This window comes from Taudactylus pleione, unplaced genomic scaffold, assembly GCF_031769625.1.
Source record: "Taudactylus pleione unplaced genomic scaffold, aTauple2 ptg000454l, whole genome shotgun sequence".
NCBI classification, from domain to species: domain Eukaryota; kingdom Metazoa; phylum Chordata; class Amphibia; order Anura; family Myobatrachidae; genus Taudactylus; species Taudactylus pleione.
The window spans coordinates 14,001,102-14,018,110 of record NW_028284856.1 but is presented as its reverse complement, the minus strand read 5'-3'; the positions used below and the strand labels follow the sequence as shown (position 1 = coordinate 14,018,110).

Sequence of the window (17,009 nt, the reverse complement as noted above, 5' to 3'; positions counted from 1 at the left end):
GGACTCATCTGACTCAGACTTCCAGTGTCGAACTCACTTCTTTGGTTACAATTTTGAATGGTTTCAGTAACTTGCATAAAGCTGATAGTATTATCCAGTATGTTGCAGTAAGGTAACATGTTCCTCCTCTCCCTATGTCATGGCTTGATGTGTACATTTGGATGGCTTGTTGCTGTTCCTCCAGTCGCTGAAGCATATAAAGGGTGAAATTCCACCTGGTTATTACTTGCTTCAGTTGGTGCATGGCAAATTAAACTGTTCTTGCAGCTGCTGCAATCTTCTACATGTAGTTGTTAAATGATCAGAAATTTTACAGGCCATACTCAGCATCTCCAGCACCCATCTGTCAGTTTTTAAGAAATTCTGAACCACCAAGTTTATTGTATGGGCAAAACATGTACAGTACATGTTGAAATTCATACAGTTGTAATGTTGGTACCATGTTACTTGCAATATCGGAAATGACAAATACTGAGGAAAGGCTTATTGGGGTAAGCCATTTTGCTACACATTGACACCAGTATGCCTATTAGTCACAGCTTCAGTGATCCATTGTGCAACAGGATGGCTGCTGTCATACTTGGTTCCACTTGCAAATGATTGTCTCATAGTCAATTGTTGTATGACAATATTAGTCTATTTCTTGGTCCCCTTATGTGATGAAGATTTACCCCCCAGCAGCAGCCTTAATGTACAAGGCTTCTTCTTGGGAATCCAAGATAGGGGAGGAGTTAGGTAACCTTAAAAAATTGAATGCAGGAGGACTATCTCTGATTACTAAGGTTGATTATGATGGTATTGGTGGTGGAGATTGCATGTGCTGGTATCTATCCATGCTGCTGGTAGCCGATGTTAGACTGCTTGTTAGAATTTTACATGATTTTCCAGATTTTGATAAATAATTTGCATGAACGTACTGCAAATGATGTAACAGGAAGGAGTTGCTTACATGGTTAATATCCCTACCTTTACTTACTTTGGCACTACAAATGGTACAAATGCCTTGACAAATGTTGTCAGGATTTAGATAAAAATGATTCCCCATGGAAGAGGTGGCTTTTTTGATCTTATGCTCAGGCATGACAATGTCCTCTGCTGCCACTGGAGGCTGACTTACCTTAATACAAACAACATAATCCTCCAAATTGTATCAACTTGTTCTTGTCCAACACATTCATAATCAACATCCTCAATAGTGTCAGATACACAATTATCCCCCTCATCTAGTTACACTTCCATCCTCTATTTCTATGTCAAAACTATCATCATCATTACTTTTACTAGTATTCTTCATCACATTTTCAGTCAGATCAGAAATGGTTGAAGGAGGCTTCTCCATGATTACAGTGTCAGTACTTACACATAGCACTCACGGGCACCCTTAGACTCTCAAGGATCCCTCAGGGATCTGTGAAGTTTGTGAACACATAGTTGATTCTTCAGTCTTATTGTTATTTTTGTGCATTGATTTGCCTGTTTTAAAAGTGAAACATCGAGGGGTATATTTAGTAAAGGTCAATTTGAATTGATTTTGATCAATTAAAATTGATGAAAATCCACATCGATATTGTATTTCTTGGGCTGAACCATCATTTTGTCTGTGTGCACCGCAAAATTGTTTTTTTATTTTACCAAAACAATGGATGTCTATAAGGACTTAAGAGGACCTGAAACAAGGGGTGGGTGAGTATGGATTTTTTTTCACAGGGACTTGGGATTCTACTGATCAAGGGGACAGACCAGCACAAGGGACAAGGTAAGTATGTAGTGTGTGCGGGTGAGTGTGAGAGGATATGTATGTGAAATAAAATTATACAACATATGGTGTGTGTGTCATGTCATTATTTTAATATTTATTTTGCAGGGAGATTAGGGGTGTGGTTCTCCAAGTACCTGGGGGAGTCTTGCTGGGACCTCTAGTCCCCATTTAAAAAATAATATTAGTTTTATCTATTATTTATTTAGCACTACTAACCCTGCATTCACTGGTAAGGATTCAGCCCTGGCCTGGGTTACCCTGGAGAGGGGTGATCCCTTTATTGGGGCATCCCCACCTCCTCAGGGATCCCTGGCCTCTGCTAACTAGAGTGGGATGATGAATGCTTTGACCAGGGGCCCCTGTGAAGCATGTCACTCGGTTTTGTCATTACGTCCTGCTAATTAGAGCTCAGTGCTGGTTGTGTATAATACCCCTACTCATTTGTCCCCTGTATATCCACAACCAGGACTGTCTGAGAGAGCCTGGTGCTGATTGATGAATATACCGGAGACCTCTACATCTTTTTTCCCCCGTATTGTCACAACAAGACTGGCTCACACAGCCCAGTGCTGGTTGCTATTTTTTTTGGGGGGGGGACCCCACATAAATTACTTTCTATTTTTTTACACTTTAATAATTTTTTAACACACAGAAGCCTGCACGGATCTGTGCAGGCTTCTGCTATATATGCTGCTGCTTAGGCTAAACCTGCTAGCCTGATGCAGGTCTATTATTTAGCAGTTTTTTTAAACTACTGAAGTTTTGAGCGAGTTTTAAACTTGCACCCTATTACATAGCACAATTTTAAAAGTCGCACTCGATTACATTTCCCCACTGGTGTCAATCCATGCTTTTGGAAGGTACACAATTTGGGACTGTCTGAAGTACAACATATAGGTTCACATAAAACATATACAACAAGACCAAAAAGCTGAAAGTCCTTTTTTAGAGCGGAAATGGCTGTGCTCCCCTCTCTTAGCAAAAAATGCCCCACTTTATCTATTTTCAATATTCTCCCTCTGCAACAGAAAATATATATTTTACTCCTCAAATCAAGGCACATTGTTGTGCCTAATTACATATATTTATCTCATTCATTTATATCACTATCTTTATTTTAATTTCAGAATTTGACATACCATAAGTAATGGGTGTATATGCCAGTAAATTTCATGAAAGTGGAGGTAAAACTCTTCTGGAGTCAACAGACCCTTCGCAGCCCAACTGGATCACTGCACATGCTGAAACCTGTAAACGTGAGTAGCATCATATATTTATAATGCAAGGGGCAACACAGAATTATACAGTAATTCATTGTTAATTATGTATTTATTGCTATATTAATTGTATTTATTTTCATATCGCAACTGTAGATGTGAATAATAGGTCTATGTTTCCTCCCATACTGTGAAAGAATCTTTGTTTAGTTTAGAATATACAGTAGCTATACAAGAACATATTAATGAAAAATTATATACAGCTGATACCAAGTGATTCAGTGTGCACACATATTCAAATTACTAGTATTTTACTTTAGTAAGAAATCCCCACCTTTGTTTATTTAAATTTTTTTTAAATGTGTAAATTATAAAGACTCACAGTCTTTTTTGCAGGTTAAAATAAGTACGTATGATAATGTATTAGTTACATATAATGTAGTAACGACTAAGGGGCCTATGTAGAATATTTGCGGATACTCGCAAATATTAACAGGGGTATTCAATATTGGAGCGATAAGTCTGTTTTTGCGTTAATATCGCACCTATGATGTCATTATCGCAGGTTTTAGTTTTACAACGTATTCAATTTCAAAGACTTTTCGCAGGTTTGAAAAGTCTTTGGCAAAAAACGGGGATAACTTTTCACCACTGAATAGGTGGGGAAAAAAAGTGCAGAATTGGAGTTTAGGGGTGCAGGCTTAAAAAAAATAGCCTGTACCCTTCAGAATGACCCCATGAAATGATCTGTGTCAAAAAAAATAAAAATAAAATTGGGACACCCCAAAAAAAGCACTTTGAATTTGGGGGCCAAAAAAAAAATGTTGGGGAACAAAGTTAAAAAATAACGAACTTGACTCTGGGGGGGTCCCCAAGTATGCCCCAGGTGTTTTTTCCATTGCAGCTCCTTGCGCAAGTGGGTTTTTCACAATTTTTTCAAGTCTCTTTAGCAACTTTAAAATATGCTGACCCCCATTTTCAAGTACCCCAAATTTGCTGGGCATAGTTATTTTTCCCCCAAAAAAAATCTAAATGCTCTTCTGCACCACTTTCTTCAAAGTCGCATTTATGCACTTGCCGCGGCTATTAGAAACCCTGACTTCCTTCAGGAGTTAAAAATGGGGGTACCCATAGTGATCCCCCATGTCTATTCATCATGAGGGGGGTCCCTAGAATATTTCCCGAAAATTCCCGTTTTTGTTAACCTGTAAAAAAAATTTAAAAAAATTTTGAAAAAAAATGACATAAGGTCCCCCCACAATAGCCAAACCAGCCCCAGGCTTGCCAGCCAGTGGTGGTTTCTAAAAATACGGGGAACAAAATGTATAGGGTTCCACCGTATTTTAGAAACCAACACCAGGCTGCAGGGACTAGTGCTGGTTTTAAATATAGGTGGCAAAAACGACGTGGGGTACCCCCTATATTTATATATACTCACTGCTCCAGGGGTATGCAGATGAGCCCCAGGCTTCAGCGTAAGCCTGTGGTGCTCGGGAGAGGGGGGACCCTTTTTGGAGGGTCCCCGACTCCCCCGAGATCACTGTCTTGCGCTGACCGACTTGTGGTGTAATGCTTTGGACCTGGAGCCCCGGTGATTGGGTCTCCGGCCTGTGGCATTACACCCCGGTCGGTTGGGTCTGGTGCTGGTCTTAAATATAGGGGGTACCCCACGTCGTTTTTGCCCCCTATATTTAAAACCAGCACTAGTCCCTGCAGCCTGGTGTTGGTTTCTAAAATACGGTGGAACCCTACATTTTGTTCCCCGTATTTTTAGAAACCACCACTGACTGGCAAGCCTGGGGCTGGTTTGGCTATTGGGGGGGGATCTTATGTAATTTTTTTTCACAATTTTTACAAATTTTTTTTACAGGTTAACAAAAACGGGAATTTTCGGGAAATATTCTAGGGACCCCCCTCATGATGAATAGACATGGGGGATCACTATGGGTACCCCCATTTTTAACTCCTGAAGGAAGTCGGGGTTTCTAATAGCCGCGGCAAGTGCATAAATGCGACTTTGAAGAAAGTGGTGCAGAAGAGCATTTAGATTTTTTTGGGGGGAAAAATAACTATGCCCAGCAAATTTGGGGTACTTGAAAATGGAGGTCAGCATATTTTAAAGTTGCTAAAGAGACTTGAAAAAATTGTGAAAAACCCACTTACGCAAGGAGCTGCAATGGAAAAAACACGTAGTTTTTGCCCCCTATATTTAAAACCAGCACTAGTCCCTGCAGCCTGGTGTTGGTTTCTAAAATATGGTGGAACCCTACACATTTTGTTCCCCGTATTTTTAGAAACCACCACTGGCTGGCAAGCCTGGGGCTGGTTTGGTTTTTGGGGGGGGGACCTTATGTAATTTTTTTTGTAATTTTTTACAAATTTGTTTTACAGGTTAACTAAAACGGGAATTTTCGGGAAATATTCTAGGGACCCCCCTAAAGATGTCTAGACATGGGGGATCACTATGGGTACCCCCATTTTTAACTCCTGAAGGAAGTCGGGGTTTCTAATAGCCGCGGCAGGAAAAAACACCTTGCAAAGCTATTTAAAAACCTGACTTTCTTTTGCAGGCAAAAACGGGGTTACCCATAGTGATCCCCCATGTCTGGACATCTTTAGGAGGGTCCCAGAAATATTTCCCGAAAATTCCCGTTTTTTTCCTTAAATGGGGTCAAGGGTCATTTTTTAAAAAACACGGATAATTTCTCTAAGCACTATAGCAAGTGAAAAAAAAAGCAGAATAGGGGTTTGGGGGTGTAGGCTTATAAAAAATAGCCTGTAGTTTTGGGAATGTCCCCTTAAAAGGAAATGTTAAAAAAAAAATGTCCTAAAAAAAATCGGGAAACCCTTAAAAAAAAATTGGGGTTTTAAAAAAAAAATGAGGTAAAAAAAAAAGTAACGAAATAATTTCTGGTGGGGTCCTCAAGTATGGGGCGGGTGTTTTTTTCAAAAATATGCTAGTACCCATTTTTGATGAGACCACTTAAAAAAACCAAAAAAAAAAACCTAAGTGCTCTTCTGCATCACTTCTTCAATGTCTGGAAAAAAACCACCTGCACAGCTATTTAAAAACCCCGACTTTCTTCTGCAGGCAAAAACGGGGGTACCCATAGTGATCCCCGAGGTCTGGACATCTTTAGGAGGCTCCTACAATTCATTCCTGAAAGTTCAAGTTTTTTTTCGCGAATCCAAGTATCGTCGGTTCCCGTTTTCGACGATTTCAAATTGAATACGGGGATACGCGGGAGCGCGCGCGATACTTTTTCGCTGGCAAAACCTCCGATGTGCGGCAAAAACCTCACTGGCGAAGTTAACGTTTCATATTGAATACCCCTATTAGTGTCATCTGAATGTATCTATGTGATATCACAGTAGATATTGGAGATATCTGCTTTGGTTGCCCATTTTCGATCGCAAAAGCAGCCCCCATAGGTTTTTAGGTTTAGTGAAAATTGTATACTAGTCAGGTGTCACAGTGCCAGCTAGACTAGTAGAAATTAAATAATCCTTATGTTTAGACAACAGATGCAGGGGCATCTGTTGCAGGGACGGATTTCCCACTGGGCTTCTTAGGCGCTCACCTAGGGCCCGACAGGACCCAAGGGGCCCGTGGATGGGCCCCTTTGCCTGAAGTAATCACCTGATCACAGCGCTCCCAGAGGAGCACTGCGCGAGTACCGCGTGATATCGCGTGGTCCCGCCTTCACTCCCAGAGAGTCCCACACGGCTGTCGGTACTCTCTCGGAGAAAGAGACTGTATTTGGCCTCCAGCTTGCTCGCGGCATGAGGGAAGGGTGTGTGTGTGTGTGCACACTGCTCAGAGTAACTCACCGGGGACCCACCGCCCTGTCCCTCCCAGCTGATCCTTCATCTTCATCCAGCTAGCCCCGCCGCGGCCCGCCCCAGCAGCCACTCTGGCGTTCCAGGCCCTCCGCTGCCCACCAGCAGCAAACAGCAGCAGTGCTGCACCCAAGGCCAGGCAGGTAGGGACCTGTATTAATTACCCTGATGAGCTGCCATATACACACTATATATATATATACATATATATATATATATATACATGTGTGTATATATATATATATATATATATATAAATGTGCATCTATCTCAATGGGGATAATTATATTTATATATATATATATATCATCCACACCGGCGGCACTCAGGTACATAAAGGCGTCTCAACACAGGGGTATATACCGACGTTTCGGAGCCATTTATTGCTCCATCATCAAGATCCTTGATGATGGAGCAATAAATGGCTCCGAAACGTCGGTATATACCCCTGTGTTGAGACGCCTTTATGTACCTGAGTGCCGCCGGTGTGGATGATATATTGGGACCTTCTCGAGTTGGTCTCTGACGGAGGGCACCAGGGCCTTTTTTGGTGTGTAGTGTTGGGAGTGCCACTCGATATGGAACATATATACATATATATATATATATATATATATATATATTATTTTAATTTTTTTTTCCTCATCTAGTGACATTGTAAAAACTGTAAATGTCCAGTAGGTGTCACTAGGTCAAGACTTGACCTAGTGACACCTACAGTAATGGATATATGCACAGTTTTTACAATGTCAATAGATTTTATATATATATATATATATACTGTATATTCAAGTCGGTGGTGCGGCACTCAAGGTGTAAATAAATAATTCAGTCACAGGCCACTGGCAACTGCAACGTTTCAGTTATTATAAACTGTCGTCAGGAAAAAGTAACATACAAATATATAAACACATACGCTATATACTACTGCACCCAGTGAAGACCGGAACAGCGAGGCTCGAGACTGCACACCCGCCCGGCGTACCCTTTGAATGATGTCATCGCGCTGATAGCGCGTGGCGTCGCTAATTCTGTGACCACCCATCACCATACTGTAGCTACGAGGATAAACAGGAACTTCAAAAAATGACATTAATAGCATAAAGAATGTATCAAAAATATTGACATAATTGAATGCTTAAAGAAAAAATCCATGTTACCTAATGGCAAACGAAGACAATAAACTTATTTACTATAAGATTACAAAAAACAGGTATAGGAAATATTTTCATTAAGGCCCTTAGGGAACATACATCAAGTTTGACTATCCAATAGGTTTCTCGTTGCAGCAGTTATTTTGCTTGATCCCCACCACGTAATAGCGGGGGGATGAAATCAATATCATTCTTTAACGTAAACTGGATAGGGGATGCTTAAATTCAGAAAAATGTCATGCTAGAGGTTGTTCGCTGGAGCCTGACAGTAATGCATTTCGAATGGCAGACCTATGGGCTGCCATACGCTCCTTAAATTTCCTCTCCGTTTTACCAGTATAACTTAGGCCGCAGGGGCAAATGATTTGGTAAACTACAAAATTAGTATTACAGTTAAGTTGAAATTTAATAGAAAAAGGTTTACCATTATGGGGATGATGAAATGTGTCACCCGCAATCAAGTATTGACACGTTACACATGTGCATTTGATGCACCCTAATTTTTTAGGAAAAAATGATGGATTATTTTTGCCACGTTTGCCAAGTTGTGAAATATCGGTTTTTACAAGAATGTCTCTTAAATTGCAGCCACGAGAATAGCAAGGCATGAGCTCAGTATTAGAAAGATGAAGATTCTCATCTGATTCTATTAAAGGCCAAAGCTTCTTTGCGATTTTATTAACTGTAGGAGAGGCGACATTGTATTTGTTAACCCAAGGGAACTTGGGTTTAACATTGTTACTTCTATGTTGTTTAGAGAGAAGTGTTTTCCTATCCATAGATAGAACTTTTTCACCCCTACAGGAAAATCGATCAATTAATTTGTCTATTTGTTGTGCTGCCTTATCAGCATCGCTGTTAATACTGTGTATTCTAATCATTTGGGAATACGGGAGTCCTCTGATGTGACTCTTTGGGTGGCAGCTTTGTGCTTGTAATAGCATATTTCTATCAGTTGGTTTTGTATACAAACTTGTGACGATTGAGTTGTCAATAATAGTGATATTAACATCAAGGAAATTTATTTTCTTCTTATTCATAATGGATGTAAATTTGATAGAGTTACTGCGTAAGTTATGATTCTCAATTAAAGATTTTAAGATGACTTCTTCACCGTCCCAAAACACAATTAGATCATCTATGTACCGTGCATATAAAGTAATATGTGCTGAAATTAAGGGGTCCTCAAAGAATAGATTATTCTCCACAATAAACATAACAATGTTTGCATAAACCGTGGCTGCGCTCGAACTCACTGCACAGCCTCTCACTTGTAGGAAATACTGAGCATCACACCTAAAAAAATTGTTAGTTAATAAGACGCAGAAAAAAATCAATCAGCACTGTAGAGAACTCAGTCCTGGTAGTCAAAATTCCTTTTACACAATGAAGACCAAAGTCATGAGGGATACATGTATAGAGATTAATTACGTCAATGCTTGCCAACGAGCAATTATCAGTTACAGCATCAATATCGCATAATTTATTTAGTAAAGTGGTGGTATCCAATAAAAAAGTTGGCTCCTTCTGGATATATTTTTGCATTTGAGAATCTAAATATATTGCTGTCGGCTGAAGTAAAGAACCCCTAGCTGACACTATTGGGCGTCCAGGCGGAGGGTCCAGGCCCTTGTGAATCTCTGGATAGTGTAAAAGATTGGTGTTATTGGAAATTCGGCTAATTAAATATTCATCAATTTATCAATTATACAGTTTGCATCCACTCCTTGTTGTAAAATCGTAAGGAGTTTCTTTTTTTTACACAATGGTGTTGGGTCTCCTTGTAGATTAATATAGACAGTATAATCTGATAACTGTTTCTCAACTTCAATTTTGTAATCCTTAAGATCTTGTAGAACGATGGCTCCACCTTTATCCGCATTGCAGATGATTAAATTATTATTATTAGATAATGAATGTAGAGCCTGTCATTCAAGTGGAGAAAGATTAGGATGATTAACAGCTTTCTTGGTACAGAAGTCTGAATTAGAAACGTCTTGTTCCAAAACACGAAGGTAAGTTTTTATGCTAGCATTGTTAGACTGAGGGTCAAAAGATGAATGAGGTGCACATTGTTTCAACTGTGATGGTATAACATCTTGATTAATTGTTGAAACATCGCCCTTAAAAAATTCCTTGATTTTAGTTTCCTCTGTAGTGTATATTTTTCCACATTCCATTGTAATTCCTCAAAGGGTACAGAGGGGACAAAAGAGAGACCTTTATTCAGCAAACTATATTCACTGTTTGAAAGTTCATATGATGATAGATTGAATATTAAATCCTTCTGTATTGTGGAGGTCTGCCTGCTCTTCCTCTGCCTCTGGATTCGGCCACCGCGCCTTGTAAAGCGCCTTTGCGCCCAGATTTTTCTGACCAGGTAATCATGCCTAAAGGGCCAGAAGCACTGTTTATTTTTTCTGAATCACTATTAGAGCTATTAGCTTCTTGTGAAGATTCTGTTTCAAACCTCATAAAAGGTTTATTTTTTCTGAAAAAGGACGCCTTTGATCTTGTGAGCGGTTGCCAGATAGTCACCTGTATACTGTATGAGTTTCGTAATTATGTTCTACTTTTACCAATTTTTCTTTTTTAATCGGATTAAATCCCTTTTATACTGTGAGAGCTGAATTTTCAATTTATCAGACCAATTCGTATCTTGATCTGCCTCTAACACGGGTAAATTAATGGTTTCAAATGAAGCAAATTTGTCTTTGATTTTCAATAGTTCCTTTGATGATTGTTCAATAACTAATAAAAGTAAATCAAAGGAACATTTATTTAAAATCGCTATCCAGCGTCTGCAAAAATCAGGGTCATGTCGACCAATTGTTGGACAATTGCGGACCCTAAAACCCCTTGAAATTTTCTTTCATTTGTGGTAATCACTAAGGGATATCCCGTGGAGGTAGAAATCGATTTCCTTTTTCTTTGATCAAATCAAATCCTTAAAAATCGATTCTGGTGAAGCTGATTTAAGCCCTCATTCAGAGCCGCTCGTTAGCAGCAGTACGCTCGTAGTGTTCCGATGTTGTGCAACCACGCTTGCGCCGGTGTTACACAGCGCATGTGCGTACGGCTGATTGCGATCTTTTTTTAAGTCGTTCGTCGAATAGCGAACAGGAAGTGACATGTCAAATGTGATTGACAGAACAGGCCGTTTTTGGGCGGTGATGGGGGTGGAGATGGGAAAACGCAGGCGTGTCGTGGCATTTTGTGGGCGTCCCTAAATTATCTCTTGCGAACGGCAAATGTGATCGGAACGAGTCATACGTCACTGTCTGATCCACTTTCCGTTCAAACTGCTCGCACAGCTTGTGGTCTGGTACACTCTACCACAATGTCGATGGTCTCGTCCCCCTCCCCGTGCCTCTTCGATGTTTCATCGATGTTTAAATTTTAGCAAGAAAAGCAATCAACTTTGATTACAAAACTTGCTTGTAATGTGTTTAGCAACTAGTTTTTTTTGGGTAGCACAAAACCGTACGCAGGTGAAATACTCAGCTGCTAATTTCAAGATTAGACAATCAATTAGCGTACCATTTTTTTTTTTACATTTTATTTTGTTTTTTTTATTTTGGTTTTCTGTTATCGCAACAATATTGTCATCATGTTTGTGTTTTCGCAACATTTTTAATGTTCCCTGAAATTTCACATCCATTTTGTTATGGAAAAGTGTTCCTTTAAACTCCTAAATGGTTTTTAACCCCTTGGAATCTTTTTTTTTTTTGTTTGTTTTTTTGGGGCCGGGATTACCTAAAAACCATTTTTAGAATAATGTCACAATACAATGGAGAAGATTTTGAATTGTTTTTATTTTTTACACACATTTTTTTATTTTCAGTTTGCAGGTCTGGCTAACGTAAAAAAAAATGACATAATTAAATAAAAAACAAGAGTGGCATTTGGCCAAAAAAAAATAACACACATTAAAAACAATTCACAAGAAAGGAGAGGGAAGTTTTGGCCCTTAAGGAATATGGGTCAAGCACAGAAGGATTGTGGGAAAATTAGCCAGTGCTGTCATCGATTTTTTTCCCCCGTTTGGCTGGGGTAGGGTGGGAGCCTGTCCGGGTCCGGGATGTCCTTTGGCTGGCCTCTCCAGAGGCAGATGTTGTGGCCTCTGGACTAGGCAGAGGGCTAGGCACATTTGGAGGGATGGCTGTTGTTGTGCCAGAGGTGGAGGATCCTGATGTTCCGGCAGGAAGGGAGGCCGGCTCCACCATGTGCTGGCGAACAAGCTGCTCCAGGGCATTGGCAATTCGGATGTTGGCCCTGGTATTTTCCACCAGGGCTTGACCAATGGTCACGTTGGCCGCAGCATTTTGCTCCATGGCCTTCGCCACCCGTAGCAGACTGGTGTCCATCCTCAGCAGAATCTCCGTGTGGTGATCTGATTTAAAATTGAGATCCATGAGGAGGGCCACTGCCTGCGAGGGGGATTGCCCTGGACTGGCTTCTGCAGGGTCCCCAGCCAGATCTACTGCTTCCTCCCCTGCAGAGCCAGCAGAAATTCTGCGGCCAAGGCTCCCCTCTGGAGCAGACTCATCCGCCTGTGTCTCTGTGAGAAAAATGATAAAAGAGGAACATTACAATCTACATATTGTCACAAACACATTTCTGAGTTGGTAACATAACAACATTTACCTGGGACAACATGAGGAGCCGCAAAGTCTGGCATGTCCGTATCCATGTTGGACACGCCAAACACCTCCTCATACTGCATACACCCCTGTGCCAGCTCTTCCAAGTCATTCAGCTCCAATGACACAGGGGTGGGACCCCCACCTGTCCCCCTTGCATGCCTAGCCCTCTCTGCCAGTTTTTGTTTCAGCCGATATTTATAATCGGTCCATCTGTGGGTGTAAAAAAATGCATTATTCCTGCAGTATTTGGGCCTGTAACCACTTATATTAAAAATGTAGTTTTTACGTACCGGCGTTTGACATCCCGGGCTAGACGTTCAAACTCACCCACCCTATTGACAGCACTGGCTATCTCCTCCCACATTTTCCACTTCTGGCTTGAACCCATATTCCGATCTGCCTGTGGCAGGGTGTCAACACACATTTGTACCAAAACCTCCTTCTCCTTTCTTGTGAATTGTGGCTGCCTTTTTTTTTTTGTTTCTTTGGTTGGCATACTCGGCCCAGCAGCCTCTTCCATGGCATCCTCCACACCTTTTTTAAAACACATTTTTTACATTTAGATGTCCAACTTTCTCTAAATTCGGGTTCTAATTATTCCTTTAATCAGAAAGAGACAAGTACTTACCGGGCGCCTCTTGGCCATCGTTTTGCTGGTCTGTAGCCATTTTGATCCAAACAACTTGAACTACACCAGACCGTTTTGGATTTTCCGTGACGTATTTATACATGCGTCCTTATTTTTGGTACGCATCATTGATTGTGCGCTCCTATGATCCATCCTTAATTTGAGCCGGAAAATTAAGACTATTTATGGCTATGGGTGACTCGAGTCGAGGTGGTGGATGTTGATTGTTGGAGGTATCGTGTGTAGTCGTGGATTGTTGGCGGGATTAGTGGTTGTGAGGTGGATTTTTGGAGGAGGAGTTGGTGATAGTTTTTTTTTCTTGCGGATATTTTGTTTGTTGGTTTTTTTTGGAGTAAGTATTTTTTACAAGTCCTTTTAAAAATAAGGGATCTACAAACCGAATTTCTTCATTTTTATATTTAATTTTGTTTTTTTCAGTTATTTTGGCTTGGCCCCATAGAAGTTTTTGGACTGTGACTTATTGTTCGACTTTTGGTAAGTTTGTATTTTTTCATTATTTTATGAATTTGATGTGTTGGTCTTCGCATATATTTTGAACATTAATGTCTTATTTATATTTTTTGCTATCATGTATTAACACTAAATATAGTGTAAGTTTTTGGCAAATATATTTCCTTGGTTTTTCAATGTCAAAATGCGAACTATTCAGCGCACTAATGTTTCCTTATTCTCCATGTCAAAATGCAAACTATTTAGCGCACTAATGTTTCCTTATTCTCCATGTCAAAATGCAAACTATTTAGCGCACTAATGTTTCCTTATTCTCCATGTCAAAATGCGAACGATTTAGCGCACTAATGTTTCCTTATTCTCAATGTCAAAATGCGAACGATTTAGCGCACTAATGTTTCCTTATTCTCCATGTCAAAATGCAAACTATTTAGCGCACTAATGTTTCCTTATTCTCCATGTCAAAATGCGAACGATTTAGCGCACTAATGTTTCCTTATTCTCCATGTCAAAATGCAAACTATTTAGCGCACTAATGTTTGTTTGGGTATAAATTTGCCCATTCTTGTTTGTCCTCTCAATGTAGGGTGCATTTTCTAAATAATGTGTGCTCCCCCCTATCTTTTAATGCATTTTTTGTTTTTGAAAAGAATAAAATATGGCCCACAAAAAATCTAACCTGAATTTCAATTTTGGAAATGTAGGTTGGTGCACTCATGACAATACCCTGGCATGTAAGCATCTTTTGGATTTTTCGCCTAAGATAAGTATATTTTTGGCTTTACATTTTCAAAAAACATTAACTACCTGGCTTCCCATTTCAGGTTGATGTTGGTCGTATTGTTTTGCCCATGCTTCCGGAACCCGACCAACTTCAATCTCCCCTTTTTGGAATGCCCGATGATGAGGTTTTACGATGATACCGTCTTCCTCCACAAATCATCATAGACACTCTCTCATTAATAGAGAGTGATCTTGAGCGGCAAATTGACAGTCCTACAGCAATACCACCACTTACGCAATTAATGGCGGTGTTACATTTCTGTGCCTCAGGATCCTTTCAAACCATGGTGGGAATAGTGGCCAGAATCTCCCAATCCTCATTTTCAAGGATCCTGAGGGCAGTGATGGAGGCCCTTTTCAAGCACCTCCATCATTTTATTAACATGCCATTGGATATGGGTTCCCTTAGTGTGGTGAAGGGCAATTTTTACCAAATAGCTGGCTTCCCACACATCATAGGGGTTGTGGATGGTACTCACATACCACTTCAGCCTCCAACACGGCTGGAGGCCATTTTTAGGAACCAAAAGCACTATCACTCACTGAATGTAATGGTGGTATGTGATGCCTCCCTCCAGATCCTGTCCCTGAATGCAAAATTACCCGGGAGTGCACATGACTCATTCGTCATCCGGCAGTCAGGGATTTGGCATAAATTAAACAACCTACAAGCTGGTGATGCATGGCTTCTGGGTAAGTGGAGACCTTTAGTTGTAACCAATGCAAAGCTTGATACACATTGATCCTGATTGTTGTTTTTTTTTTTGCACAGGAGACAGTGGCTACCCTTGCACGCCCTGGCTGCTCACTCCTTATTTGGCTCCCACACCAGGGCCACAAAGTGAGTATAATTCCACACTTACAGCCACCAGGCAGGTGGTGGAGCGCTGTATCGGCCTTTTAAAAGGCCGATTCAGATGCCTCCACCGCTCTGGTGGCAAACTCATGTATTTGCCGGCTATGGTTTAGAAAATTGTGGTCCTGTGTGGGATCTTTCACAACATCGCCATAAGGAGTGGTGTCCCAATGCAGCCCGAGGATGCCTTGCCTGAGGATGGCCCCCCCGAGGTTGGTCGGAGGTCAGTATGTGGGGGGGCCATACGCGATGATGTGGTGGCCTGTTTTTTCAGGTAATTATTGGCAAACATTAACTTAATTGACACAATGTCGACATGTACCATTGTAATGTTCCTGTCACACGCCGCCCTGGAGACCCCAGAATCAGACCCCGTCACCTACCTTTGCGGGTGCTGACCCGCGCTGTCTCCCGGCTCCCGCACTGTGCGCTGCTTCCCTCTTTCTCTGGCCAGTCTCCACTGTCCTCTGGAAGGTCCCGCTGCTCTGCTGCTCCCACGTTGGCTCCTGCTGGTTGCTGGTCCCTGCTGACTTCTTCTGAGAAGCGCTGTCCTCCGGTCCATGGGCGCGGCCATCTTGGATTGCCCATGTGACACGCTACCACCAATGAGGAGTCTTCTCCTTCTCTCTCAGCCTGTCAGCTCCCAGCGTCCACTATATAAGGTTCCCCAATGCTGACACAAGTTGCCAGTGCAACTAGTTTCCTAGTGAGCTTTCCCACTGTGCACCAGCCACTCCACATAGCCACCCAGCTACCAACGTCTACCCACGGCTATGCCGCTCCACGTAGCCACCCAGCTACCAATGTCTACCCACGGCTATCCAGCCGCTCCACGTAGCCACCCAGCTACCAACGTCTACCCACGGCTATCCAGCCACTCCACGTAGCCACCCAGCTACCAACGTCTACCCACGGCTATCCAGCCGCTCCACGTAGCCACCCAGCTACCAACGTCTACCCACGGCTATCCAGCCGCTCCACATAGCCACCCAGCTACCAATGTCTACCCACGGCTATCCAGCCGCTCCACGTAGCCACCCAGCTACCAACGTCTACCCACGGCTATCCAGCCACTCCACGTAGCCACCCAGCTACCAACGTCTACCCATGGCTATCCAGCCGCTCCACGTAGCCACCCAGCTACCAACGTCTACCCACGGCTATCCAGCCACTCCACGTAGCCACCCAGCTACCAACGTCTACCCATGGCTATCCAGCTGCTCCACGTAGCCACCCAGCTACCAACGTCTACCCACGGCTATCCAGCCGCTCCACGTAGCCACCCAGCTATCAACGTCTACCCACGGCTATCCAGCCGCTCCACGTAGCCACCCAGCTACCAATGTCTACCCACGGCTATTCAGCCGCTCCACATAGCCACCCAGCTACCAACGTCTACCCACGGCTATCCAGCCGCTCCACGTAGCCACCCAGCTACCAACGTCTACCCACGGCTATCCAGCCGCTCCACGTAGCCACCCAGCTACCAACGTCTACCCATGGCTATCCAGCAGCTCCATGTAGCCACCCAGCTACCAACGTCTACCCACGGCTATCCAGCCGCTCCACGTAGCCACCCAGCTACCAACGTCTACCCACGGCTATCCAGCCGCTCCACGTAGCCATCCAGCTACCAACGTCTACCCACGGCTATC

At 42.2% G+C, this 17,009-nt stretch overlaps 1 protein-coding gene across 1 annotated transcript in view; it reads left to right on the top strand.

Moving 5' to 3' along the window:
* The window catches only part of LOC148505457 (uncharacterized), a 218,204-nt gene that overhangs the window by 10,259 nt on the left and 190,936 nt on the right, over positions 1-17,009 (top strand). The window contains exon 2 of the mRNA XM_088448269.1: positions 2,887-3,015. Coding sequence (XP_088304395.1) covers positions 2,907-3,015 — 109 coding nt within the window. The 5' untranslated portion in view covers positions 2,887-2,906. The remainder of the gene's footprint in view (positions 1-2,886; positions 3,016-17,009) is intronic.